This window comes from Callorhinus ursinus, unplaced genomic scaffold, assembly GCF_003265705.2.
Source record: "Callorhinus ursinus isolate GAN/ISIS: 27379988/994484 unplaced genomic scaffold, GSC_fseal_2.0 scaffold3, whole genome shotgun sequence".
Taxonomy (NCBI): domain Eukaryota; kingdom Metazoa; phylum Chordata; class Mammalia; order Carnivora; family Otariidae; genus Callorhinus; species Callorhinus ursinus.
In genome coordinates, this window is record NW_027397065.1 from 60,257,586 (window position 1) to 60,270,996 (window position 13,411).

Consider the following 13,411-nt stretch of genomic DNA (forward strand, 5'->3'; position numbering starts at 1 on the left):
ATTAGTTCAGAAAAATTCGGATATTCAAAAAAATAGGTTTTTTACACAGACTAGAATTGAAATGGCTTTGTGGAACCAGGAGGGAAATCTGTACAGAACTTTTCTGTAATTTGTTCAAGTTACTCCTATTTTATCTAAAAACTATAAAACACAGCCAGTGAACTACCAAAAAAATAGTAGTGTCTTGACCATAGAGTAGTGAGGCTGATTTTTTTCTCACAAGAATTAGAGTCACACAGAGTCCAAGACTTGAAATCTGTGTCTTTAGTTTAGCCAGAAGCAACAGAGTGAGACCAGCCAAGAAGAGGGAGTCATATGACCACAGTTAGACAAAGTTGTTTTCCATTTCATATGCCCTCTGGAAGGGCGAAAGTGGAAAGGCAGACTCAGCTGTGAATGTTAGCTTTTTCACATTCTGTAAGCTACAGTACAGTAGCTGCTCTATTAGGACTAGTAATGGGACTTAAGTTCTAATACCCGAGTTTCACCTCTTTCCAACTTCTTAAGATGTGCTGAAAATACAGAGCATTACTAGGTTAATTTCTCCTAATGTGATTGGATAGTCTAACTTGGTATCCTATTCCGTCATTGATTTTGATTAAAATAATATTCATCAGGGAAAAAGAGCTAAAAGAGTACAGTAAAAGGGCAAATGCTGTCATGGAGACTTGAAACTGGACTGATTATTCATTGCATTAGGCGTACTTGCTAAGGAAGCTAAGGTCTTATTTAATTTCCTTGTGTGCTTTGCAGGTGCGCGCCCACGCAGCTGCCTGGAAGGCGCGGGGAAAGGACTCGGCCGCCGCAGGGCTGGGGAGCTTCCCCCGCCATCCGCCCCGGCTGCACCCGGCTTACGCTATCCGCCGGGCCCCTCCCAGCCTCGCGTCTCTCTAAACCTGCAGCCTCAGTGGGCGAGCGAGGGGAGGACGTCATCGACGCGCGGTCGAGCCTCCAGCCAGCCCCTCGAGCGCCTTCCCTTCCCTCCCTTCGCGTTGACGCCGCTGCGGCCCGGCTGCACTCCTACACACTCACGCGCGCGCCTCAGCGCGTCGCCTCCTCCACGCCCGGCCCGGAACATGGCGGCTCTCAAACTCTTCTCCGCCTGGTCCCCGCTCTGCGCCGCCGCCCGCCTCACCGGGGGCGTCTGGTCCAAGGTAACGTGCCAGTGAAGAAGGCCACGCGCCGGCAGAACGCAGACGAAACCCCGCGTGGTGCCCGCGTCCTCTCCTCTGCATGCACCCGCCCCCTCAACCTACCAGTTAGCGTCCGTGGCGCCGTCTCCGTGACACCGAGACGCGCCGACGCCTGCCTTGCCTCGCTGCTCCTTCGGGTGACTACCTTTGCGCGGTCATGCAGCCGCTTCCCCCGGCCGGGCGAGACCGGGTGTAGAAGCACGCGGAGAGAAGCTGAAAGGGGGCAGGAGGGCGTCTGGCAGCGCCGCCGCCGCGCCCTTCAGGGCTCGCTCGCGTCCTCCCGGGCGCGCGTCCTCCCCGGCTAGCATCTCCGCCTGGCGAGCAGCCTCCCGGGAGGGCGCGCCGGTCGAGGGACGGGTAAGGGTGACGGCAGCAGGGGACAGGTTTGCACCTCGCGTTGGGGATTTCGGGGCAGGTTAGCCACCGGTCCGCGCGAGTTGGCCGTGGAGGCGGCGGATGCTGGGCGTCGCGGGGGTGGTATGCCGTGCCCTCCCCGTCCTCCCTTATTTGGCCGCGTCGCTGCGTGGCGGTGGGAAGGGGAACGCGGACTGGAGCGCTCGCCTGGTCATCTTCCCCGTCTGACGGAGAAACCTGTGGTGCTCCGGCCGGGGCTCGCTCGCGCTCTTGAGGCGCAGGCATCCGGGTTGGAGGATTTCCATTTTCAAACTCGTAGAAAACCTTGTGCCTCCCTTACTGCCTCCTCTCCACCAATTTTTCTTTTTTCCTTTTTTTTTTTTTCTTTTTTTTTTTTTTTTTTCTTTTTTGCTGGGCTTTGTCCCTACCTATACGGCCACGCTCAGGTGGGGTTCCTGTCCGGAGCCCCTCGGAGGCCAGTACAGGCCGAGAGTGCTGGGTCCTGGAGGGCGGTTTACTTCGGCTACCATCGTAACCTCTTCCTTGCTAGGGAAAAACGGAAAGTAACGTTTGTACTTAGCGCATTAAATAATAGTTTTGAGCTTGAAAGCGTGTCTTGCACGAGGTGTGTACCCAACAGAACTGCCACGCCCCATTGCTCTCTTTCCCGCATGCAATCTCTGAGAAACCCCTTAGGTAAATGCTAGGGGATGATTTAGAACTGGAACATTTTATTCATAAATACCTCTTAGGCAGCATTTTGGTAATTGCTGATAGCTTTGGATATATAAAGCATTATTAAAAGGGCACTTGACCTTCAGTCACGCTGCTGCGGGTGCTGAAACATGCAGACCAGGACACTCCCATACCCTTGGGCCCAGGTCAGAAACATTGGCAGTTACCTATTTGCTAAGTATTAATTTACTCACTTTCCCATGGCGTTAAACTGCTTCAGAAGGCCAGCAAACCTCTTAGGTGGCAGAGGTTTCCCTGTGCCTCACTGAAAGTTCCTATCAAGCTTCAGACTTTCCCTCTTTGAGGTTTGGTTATCATAGGTCCAATGCCTGCTTTCAGGGGTTTCTTCATGCATGGCACTTGGTGCCCCTACTGCTTATTTAGTCCTTAGATGCTCATCTAACTTGCCTTACACTGGAACACTTGTGTGCTTGTTTAACTTTTCAAATGCATTCATTGACTTTTTTTTTTTTTTTAAGATTTTATTTTAGAGAGAGAGCGAGCGCCAGCTTGAGCTGGGAGAAGGGCAGAGGAAGAGGGACAAGCGGAATCCCCACTGTGTGGAGCCCAACCCAGGGCTCTATCTCAGAGATCGATAGTGACTTGAGCCGAAGTCAGACACTTAACCGACTGAGACACCCAGGTGCCCCTAAATTGACTTCTTAACAAGATGCAAGTTTCTGGTTGTCGAGGACAATCTTGTATGCTTTATTCTCCATCCTTCTCAACATTACACACTATTAGGCTTAGTATAGACGTGTTTAATACATGGATGAAAGAACCCTGTGGACAAATAGAGGTAGTAACCTTGAGAACTTTTCTGCTAAACATAACCAGCAGCCAAAATGAGATGGTGGGTGTGTGTGTGTTAGGCAAGTCTCTCAAACTTTAATGAGCCTCAGAATTACTTGGAGGCTTTAGCAAACCGGTTTCTGGGTCCACCTCCAGGGTTTCTGATTTAGTAGGTCCTGTGTGGGGCTCCACACTTTACATAAATGAGTTCCCAGGTGAAGTTAATGCTGCTAGTCTGAGAACTACATTTCTGAGCCATTGGCATGGACTTAGATTTGAATACACCATCTGAAGTTATCTTTCTTTCTCCATTACTGTTTCAGAAGGAGCATTTAATACTATTTTCCATTCACTTTGGAAAATTATTACTGGAAAAAGATCCTGAAACTACCATTAACACTTTACCTACCTTTCTTCCTTGAACCTGTTTTTTCCCCAGATCTCTCGCCAATTCCATTCTCCCCTGGTACAACTTACTGGTCCAGTCCCCCTGGATGACACTTAGTGCTTCAAGCTCTTTCTGATCCACAGCGAACCAGCCATAAAGTTGTTGTTTCCTCCCTTGTTTTGTTTTTGTTCTCATTATGGCTAATAGCACCCATATCCCACCAGTGAAATCTTGGACCCCTTCTTTTCTCTCCTCTTCCCTCCACCTCGTGGATAACCAGTGTCATGTATGCACCTTTTCCTGAAATTTCCTTGGGGTTGTCCTTGGCACTCTTTCCCAGCAACTGTCTATTTCTTCCATATAGCTCCCTGATATTAACATTTGTATTTAAATTTTTGTAATTATTTAATGACTATTACCCTTGCTAGTTTGCAAGTTTTATCAGTGCAAGGACTATGCTTGAGTGGTTTTTTGTTTGTCTTAACTCTGTATTCCAGTATTTAGTATATTTTATACAAAATGGATATTTTTGAACAAATGGATGAGTGGATGAAAGAATGATTTCCTCTGCCACTTTCCTGTTTCAGTCTTTCATATGAGTTGTGACATCTCTGTTTCAAAAGCTTTGCTGTCCCTTCCTCATTGAAGGAAGAAGTCAAAACCTCAGTGTGGTCCTTAAGTCCTGTCCGTCTCCTTTTTCAGCCCGATCTTCACGAGCTTCTCTCCATGGGACCTGGTCCCGCATGTTCCTGAGCACAATGAGCCTTTTCACATATCCGTACCTTTATTCATGCTTCTCTTTCTGGGTTCCCCATCCTCATTAGTATCTTAACTCTTGGCAAACTCAAGCTTTCTGATACACCAGGCAGAATGCATCATTCCTTTATCTGTGCTCTATTAAAGTGCTGGGCATCACTCTATTGTTGGAATAAAAGGAACATGTATGTTCCCTCAAAAACAGTATGCCACTACTTTAGAGAATTGGCCTAGTGTCGGTAACTCCCTGTAGGGTCCTTGTGATTTATTTATTCATTTCATAAGTGCATAACTGGTAGTGTTTGATTTAAGGTGAACATTCCACGTTTGATAGATACTGGTACTGTCAATTTACCTTTGACATTGGTAAACATTACAACACACATCACCATCTCCACTTAGCGCTGATGCCATATTCTCCTTGCTAAGTGTGTATATGTGTGTATCCACCTGCATATTATTGCCTTTTCCTTCCAACAGGGTCCTCTTCATCTCTCTCCATATGGCTTCTCCTTTCCACTTCTGTTTATCAGACTTTGGTACTGAGGTGGGCAGTATCAATCTTCCTGTGTCCTGATTTTTTTAACTGCAAGGTAATAGGTAAATAACACCTGGGTGTACAGTTCCATGTCATTAAGATAAGATTAATTTAAAAATAAAAGAGCAGTATGCTATATGGATTTTCCCTGAAAGACCTTCAAAATGAAGTGCGTTTTTTGGTAAAGTTCTGGAGTACTGAATGACAAGAAAAAGAGAAATTTAGGCAAAAGAAAGAATGGTAGAAGTGGTTAGAAAGGAGGGAGATTCCAGAGGCGCCTGGGTGGCTCAGTCGTTGAGCGGCTGCCTACGCCTCAGGTCATGATCTCAGGGTCCTGGGGTCAAGCCCCACGTCGGGCTCCCTGCTCTGCGGGAAGCCTGCTTCTCCCTCTCCCACTACCCCTGCTTGTGTTCCCTCTCTTGCTGTGTCTCTCTCTGTCAAATAAATAAATAAAATCTTAAAAAGAAAAAGAAAGGAAGGAGATTCTGAATTGGGAAATTATCAGATAAAATTTAGGCTCAAGAATGGAATCAGACCTCAAATTCTAAATGTAAGAATTTAACTAGAGGACAAAGGGTGAAGAGGGGGAGAATTTTAAAAGGAGAAATAGATTAAATAGAAAAAAATGGCAATATAAGAATTTTGATTATTTCTTACCCTTCAGGACCTTGACTGTTGTTTTGCAATATAGTCATTATTATTTCCTTCCTCCAATAGTAATAGCAGAAACTAGGGGCACCACAAAATGGAATTTTGCAGAAGGCGGGAGAGTGGAAAACAAAATGAAATATGTTACCCAAATGTAAAGGAGGACCTTGGTGAAAAATTCACCCCCGAAATACATAGATGGTGAAGCCATACAGTTCATTACTCTTCATTCTTTTAGTAACCTCTGCAGACTTAAGGGCTCTTTATTTATTCGTGTAGCAGATGGTGCTTGAATCTTTTCACCTCATTGTTTTAGCATTTTAGAAGGTAAAAGTCAACTTATGAGCAGTGTAGAGCTTCACTTTGAATTCACTTATTTACGAAAAAAAGACACCTCCTCTGCTCAGTCTTACAGGGTGTCAGCAGTGATGCTCCTTGCCTCCCAGAGGCTGGGAGAATGGGATAGAATGTGGGCAGAGAGGAAGCTTGTTCAGTAAACAAACCGAGAAGCTTCCTCTGGGGTGCTGCGTCCAAGGCTCTAAGTCTTAAAGACCCACAGGAAACATTCTGGTGCAACTGGCTTCAGACATTCTCCTTCCTCCTTGCCTCACTACCTGCATTCGTACAGCCAGATTGCCCAGTACTCTCTGAATACTTAGAATGGTAAGCTTGGCTACAAACAAAATAAACATGTTAAAGTAATCTTAAAGCTGGAACCCATTTTTCAAAACCCTCAACAAGGGTGGCATGGATTAATTTGCTAGAGCATAGGTCATGCTAAAAAAAATTCTTTGTAGAATCAGTAATACCTACCTGTGTATATAGGTAAGGTAGAGCGGGGAGGCTAAATGTGAAAACTAAAGTCCAGTCAATGGCAAGTTAATCTTACTGCCTGGGTGCAGAATGGAGGGAGGGTTACATTGCCCAAGGGAAGCGTATAAGCACAGGGTCTGCTATACCATTACTTAATCCTTACTACATCCTTAAGAAACAACTGTCATCCTTTTGTAAACTTAAAATCACCTCTTACACTCAAATTTTGCAACTTTCTCCGGTTCTCGCAATTGTGGGTGAACTGGAATTTTGACCCAGAGATTACTGGAGTGTGGCCCATTGGGTCACACTGCTGATTTCTTAGCAAATAGATATCACATGTCAATATAACAAATAGGTAACAAAGGTCAACAAATATTAACTGAATGTGTGGAAAAATAAAAAAAAAAGTTGGGTGTAATTTCTTTATTATCTTGAACCATTCTCACATCGCCTGCAAACATTTCACTCATTTCTTTTAGCTTTTGATTGTCTAGATAAATGTGAAACACTTGAGTCTTTTCTAAAATGTTTCTGAAGTATTTTTTTTTTAAAAGATTTCATTTATTTGAGAGAGAGAGTGAGCAAGTCGGGGGAAGAGTAGAGGGAGAGGGAGAAGGAGACTGCGCTGAGTGCAGAGCCTGATGCGGGGCTTGATCTCACCTAACCCTAACCCTGAGGTCATGACCCGAACTGAAACGAGTCAGATGCTCAATGAACCGAGCCATCCAAGAGCCCCCTTCTGAGGTATTTTTTTAAGGTGTGGGGCAGGCATTTCAATAATTTCTGTTCGTAATGAAGACACTATCAACTGAAACGACAGAATTCCTGACAAGTCTATGCCTATATACTTTTGTTTCCCCTTGTGAATCTGAAAAGTGTCCTGGATCTGTAGGAGAAGTGAGTTTTCTCTTGATTTCCTCTCTTATAGGATTCATGTTTCTCAGTCTACAGATAAGTAGTTCAGAGTGACTTTACCCCCTGACTACTTAGGTGTAGATGAGTTCTTTTATTTTCTTCCTCCTGCTGAGGCCCTGACTTTTCACCCCTTGGTATTTGGTAAGAGATAGAGATTAGCATTTGTGTATTTACTGCATGTTTTTGCATCTTTGACTTTTTTCCAATTTTGAGATATAATTGACAAAACAGTACTGTAGCAGTTTAAGGTGTACAGAGCAATGACTTCTCCTTCACTCTTTAGAAAAGATAATAACAATAGAGTTCTTTGTTAAAAAATAGGGCACTCATAAAGATTTGTTATCTGTAAATAATGAAATTGAAGTAGAATAAGACGGTGGGCTTTTAAAACTCATGGAGAGGAACAGATTGTGGTAGAAGGATGCTGTGATGAAGGCTAAAACCTGGGATCTGGTTTTGCTGTAACACAATGTTGGGTACATTACGAGATCTTGCTCAGCTTCAGAAACTTGACCTGTGAAATGAATTGGTTGGATTAGAGTATCTGTATTTTTCTTTTTTCTATTTTTGAGCAGATATCCTCAACTTTATTTTATGATTCATCTTTTGTCCTCTTTATTGAGGCTATCAAACTTTTAATTTCCAAGATTTAAAAAATATATATTTGTGTGTGTACGTGCATGTTTAAACAAAATCCAATAAATCCTTGCTACTGGGGATAGGACAGAGAAGTAAGCTCTCTGCAGCTCCAGCTCATTCTTTGCTAGCTTTGCCTCCATGTATTTCCCAGTGGTGTGCTAGGATAGACCCCTCTCTTCACCAGATCTGAACCAAGGTTGAATTTAAAGGGACAAAAGTCATCTGGGTAACCTCTACTTTTGCATATTTCATTTGACATTCAGTGTTCTCTTAAAGGAAATAGACTTTTGTACTATTTGACACTTTCAATGAAAGAAGTTTATAGAGGAAGAAAAGAATGCTAGAAACTCATTAATGCGTTTACCTTGACCTCATAGGATGTCTGTCAAAGACCAATAAGGCAGCACGTGTGAGCTTACATTTATGAACTTCTTAAGGTGGCAGCATATGAGGAGTCAGGAGCCTTTCTCTTTTCTCCCTCCCTTTTTAGGTTGAATATATAATAAGAATAAAGAGAGGTGATATTTATCATGAATGATTACAACATAGTCAGCTCTGATTTTCTCCTCCGTATTGTGGATGAATTATAAAGAGGGAAACTGTTTAAAACGGATGATGAATGTTCACTAGATAACCTGTTTTGCACCAAATAGGTCACTGGTAAGACTAGCCATGCCTTCCTTGCAGATAATAGTTTGCTATTTTTCTCAGCATCTATAAACTCCAAGCCCCTTAGGGGGTTGGGTCTTTTTGTGTACTGTTCCTTACTTGTTCCCTTAGGAGGCATTCACTGATACAAGATTGGGTCAGGGGCCCAACTATGTATTTGTATACTGGTCACACCATACCTCATTTCCCGCAGAGTGGCAGTCATGTCTTAATATTTACTAGATGGGAGTAAACACCAGAATAGTTGGCACATAGTACGTTCTCAGTGAATATTTGTTGACTGAATGCAAGGTTAGCTCACTATCAGAAACTGATGCTTGATGGCATCATTATTGTGAGTTTGAGTCCCAGTGTATGAGCTGTCTACTTTCAATCTTTTGGGTGGCCACAAATGACAGAGTTTTCCTTTATACAATGGAAGACATCCATCATGATCACAAGGGAATTCTGGTGATAATCTGTGGGTAGAGTATGTCCTTCCTACTCTTAAGATGAATTACTTACGGCCCCACTCTTTGTTTCAAAGAGCAGATAGTGAAATTATCCTTGTTTATATGAAAAGTGAATACATTGGTATACATGCAAAATAAAGATGTATCTCCAAATGATGATTCACTTAAAAATTTTTTAAAAATGTTTTAGGGATGTGTTTGCTACTTTTCGACCAGCACACGTCGCCATACCAAATTTTATACAGATCCAGTGGAAGCTGTAAAAGACATCCCTGATGGTGCAACAATACTGGTTGGTGGTGAGTAATGGTACTGTTTTCCTTTTGGTGTTCGAACATCCTTATGTTTTTAGCAAAGCAGGGAAATCACAATGGCAAAGCTGTGGAGATCAGAAATGCCAATTATTTTATTTTTAGTCATTTATTGCATATTATGTAATTATTTCATTATGTAATGATTTTATTAGTGTCCTCATCTTGAAAATTTAGCAGGGTTTAGCACTTAATGTTTCACTTTTTCCCTTTGTGTTTCTTTTTCTATTATTTTGAAAAGCTGAAGTTTTAAATGGTGATGTCTTATTAGTAGCTTTGAAAACATTCCTAGATCCTTGGGAATTCTGTTTAACTAAAACATTTGCATGGCTCTCATCTGCCCTTACCTAGCTATTCCTTTTGTCATTCCTCATTTTAGGAGGTAAAAAGCATATACGCATCTCTCTGTTGTTGAAGCCTCTGGGTTCATTGCTGCACCTTGTTTGGAATGTCTTTTAGAAACATTGTCTCATACTCATTACACTCACTGCCTGATTCTTATAATTTTTATTTATTACTCTTATTTTTTCTTATTTCTAGGCCTTGGTCACAGGAATCTAGGCTTGTTTTTAGGGCTGCTGTTCATTCATTCATCCATTCAACTGACCAGTCATTGAATGTCCATTTTAAACCCAATGCTATTTGACAAATTGCAGAAGTTGTAAAGAAATAAAAGTCATTGGTCTAGGCTTCCGGTTCTGCAAAATCTACTCAGGCATATAAACAAACATGCTTGAAAAAGTAATTGTATAAAGGTTGAATTATAAAGTTGGACAGTAATAGATGTGCAGTTAAGTGCAAGATGTGTGATGTGTAGCTAATATTAACTGGTTGCACTTGGCTTTATTCTTATGATTCAAAGATTTGACGGTTATGTCTGGTGCTATCTAATGGTGCAAAACATTTGGGTACGGCTATGTAGCCACTTCCCGAGTTGCTGAGATATATCTGTATATTTTGCTTAATAGATCTAATAATGTGTTTTGCATTTTTTTTTTTTTATGGAAAAGGATAACATACATTTCCCTGAGAGAAGATTACCATTTTCACAAATTGTCTTTTTCACTTAATAGGTTTTGGGTTATGTGGAATTCCAGAAAATCTTATAGGAGCCTTACTGAAGACTGGAGTGAAAGGGCTGACTGCAGTCAGCAACAATGCAGGGTAAGTGTGCATTTTGAAAACAAGTGGCTTGAAAGAAATGACAGTTCTCTATAATATTTATACAAAGTTTATGAATAAAATGAAAAATATGCTCAAGTATCATAAGATAGTTTTTTTTTAATATTTTATTTATTTGAGAGAGAGAGAATGAGAGAGAGAGAGCACATGAGAGGGGGCAGGGTCAGAGGGAGAAGCAGACTCCCTGCCGAGCAGGGAGCCTGATGCGGTACTCGATCCCGGGACTCCAGGATCATGACCTGAGCCGAAGGCAGTCACTTAACCAACTGAGCCACCCGGGTGCCCTCATAAGATAGTTTTTAACAAGCTCAGGAGTTGGAGGTTACATTTCTTCAAATATTTTTGGTACCATCCTTCATAATCATAAGTAAAGCAGACTTGCATAGATTTATATCTTAGGCTGATGTGTTTTTATTTTTCTAAATTCCAAATGCATTGTTAAAGTTAAAATACAGATTTTCAAATTGAATCTTGCATTTTATAATTTAGAGATGTCCCTTTATGTTATTGTAGATCATTATGTATAGAGGAAGATATTAAACGGGTTTTTTTGTTTTTTTTTTTTAAGATTTTAGTTCCACATCCTCAAAGAAGCCTTATTCAATTATAGAACTTCTCTAGCCTTCATTGATCTTGCCCCTTTGGAGACTTCCAGTCTTTCTTTGTATACCGAATTGTAGTCCTTCTCCAGTATATATTACAGACTGATCCTTTTGCTTACAGTAGTTTTTTCTTCCCCACAAGTGCTGGAGCTGGATGGGATTGTAGAGATCATCTGTTCCAGTTCCCTCATTTAACAGAGGAAACTCATATGTAAATAGAGAAGTAACTTGTTCATGATCACTTGATATTTCTTAAATGCATCTCGTGCTATTTGAGCTTACTTTGTATTTATTAAAAATACTTTAGACTATCAGTACTTTGTTGGGTTTTCCAGATAGCTCAGTGCTTACAAGGGATGGGGTAAATCAATGTAAATTCTTGATGCGGAGTAAATACTGATAACCATCATTGAACGCAAAGAAAGCACTTTGCACACCCTCATTGGCAGTTGATTCTCCTAATCAGGTGGGTTTAATCACAGATCTACAGGAATGACGGCTCTGTTTGGCCATTAGAGTCAGATAAATGAGGAAAACTTAGCACTGCTTTGTTGGAGAAACAAACGTGGTTTGGATTGTTGAGTAAATGGAGAGAACTTAGAAGTAATAACTACTTTCTTGGGGCATGTGGGTGGCTTAGTCAATTAAGCATCCAACTCCTGATTTCAGCTCAGGTCATGATCTCAGGGTCCTGGGATAGAGCCCCTTGTTGGCTCCATGCTCAGGAGTCTGTGTATCCCTCTTCCTCTGCCCTTCTCCCCTAAATAAATAAATAAATAAAATCTTTTAAAAAAAAGAAGTAATAACTGCTTTCTCATTTAGAAAAAGGCTTTTTATGGAAGGATCTACCTGAATTGGAAGACTTTCCAGAGCTCAGGGCTCTTGGTCTGTGTTTTTTGTTTTGTTTTTAGTTATCAGTAAGACCTGTTGCCATGAGGTACCACTTATCTTGGTGTGGAGTATTAACTGTTAGTCTTTTTTTTTTTTAAATATTATTTAATTTATTTTTTTATTTTTAAGATTATTTTTTAGAGAGAGCGCACGCTCACAAGTAGGCAAAGTGGCAGGCAGAGGGAGAGGGAGAAGCGGAGCCTGATGTGGGGCTCGATCCCACCTGGGATCGTGACCTGAGCCGAAGGCAGCCGCTTAACCTACTGAGCCACCCAGGCGCCCCTTAACTGTTAGTCTTGATGAGATAAACATTCCCCCTTAGGATCACTCAGATGAATCCAGACTTTGATATGGATTGATTAGGAAAGTAGGGAAAATTGAAAATATGCATTTCACTGATTTTTTTAGAAGACTTTGACATGTGAATTACAAGCCTGTAGGAACCAAAAGTTTTACAGTAAACTATATATCAACCAATTAGAGAAGTAAGGGAAGCATAGATGTGTTATATTAATCACACTCATTTCCTCATGACAAGATTATTTTAGATTACAGTTCTTGAAGGTGGGAATTTAAACAAATGGACACCCAGCTTCCATGTGGAAGCCTGTAAGTACTATGTGATAATGCGTACACACCTGTGTCTGTGGTTACAGTACTATTACCTATATGTGGTATTACACTAGTCAACTGTAGGAATTCTGGACCCAATGAGCAGTTTTTCATGCTAAATAAAATTCCTGGGTCTGCACCAGTGGTTTTGAACCAGCAGATAAAGGTGGGTGGCCCCTTCGCTGTGCCGTCTTTATTATTAGTTGAGGCAGCTGCAGCTCTGAAGGGCTCAGTGGAGAGCTGTAGGCCATTTTGTCTGATTATGCATTCCCCCAAGAGTTGATTATTTTGTCTGAGAAGAGCTAACCACTTCCTGGGATGTGTACTTGAACTTCTCTGCTCAGCTCACGGAAGGGAGTGAGTGTTCACTTGTTCCATATAACTGCATCATAAGTTAATGTGCTATCCGAATATAACTTGGTCTTTTCATTTGATATTCTTGATATTATCAGAGTAAATATATACTGTAACTGAGATTTAAGCATGCCTAAAATGAGAGGAAACGAGAAATCCAGTTTAGTAAATGGTTGCAAATTCATTTTGATTAGTTTTGTTTTGACAAGAATTTCCAATTGAGATTTCAGAAAATGAAATTTCAGATTCAGAACATGACAAATATTTGTGGAACATTTATGTCTTCCATGAAATACTGTTTTGATTTACATGAATATATCTCTTTATTGAATTCTTGGCTTTAGATTTCTTTTACCACTAAAATGTTTGAAACCTGAGTTTGTGGTACCATAAGAGAATGGTCAAATCTCTCCTTAGGTGTGCTAGGGAAATGTTGGCTACTAAAGGCAAGCAAGATAATCTCTTTGAAAGTCCACCAAAATTGCCTTTAATATCAAAGAGCTGCAAGATGCCTTAATATTCATGTTTCTCTATTAGAAATGTATGTTTCTCATTTGCAAAAGA

General features: G+C 41.5%; 1 protein-coding gene across 3 annotated transcripts in view; it reads left to right on the forward strand.

The window, feature by feature from the left end:
• The first annotated feature begins 966 nt into the window (after positions 1-966).
• The window catches only part of OXCT1 (3-oxoacid CoA-transferase 1), a 127,738-nt gene continuing 115,293 nt past the window's right edge, over positions 967-13,411 (forward strand). For 2 of the 3 annotated variants that reach the window (XM_073890952.1, XM_073890953.1), the window contains exons 1-3: positions 967-1,154; positions 9,086-9,194; positions 10,280-10,370. In XM_073890952.1, coding sequence (XP_073747053.1) covers positions 1,077-1,154; positions 9,086-9,194; positions 10,280-10,370 — 278 coding nt within the window. In that variant the 5' untranslated portion in view covers positions 967-1,076. The remainder of the gene's footprint in view (positions 1,155-9,085; positions 9,195-10,279; positions 10,371-13,411) is intronic. The other variant, XM_025867345.2, reaches the window with a different exon arrangement.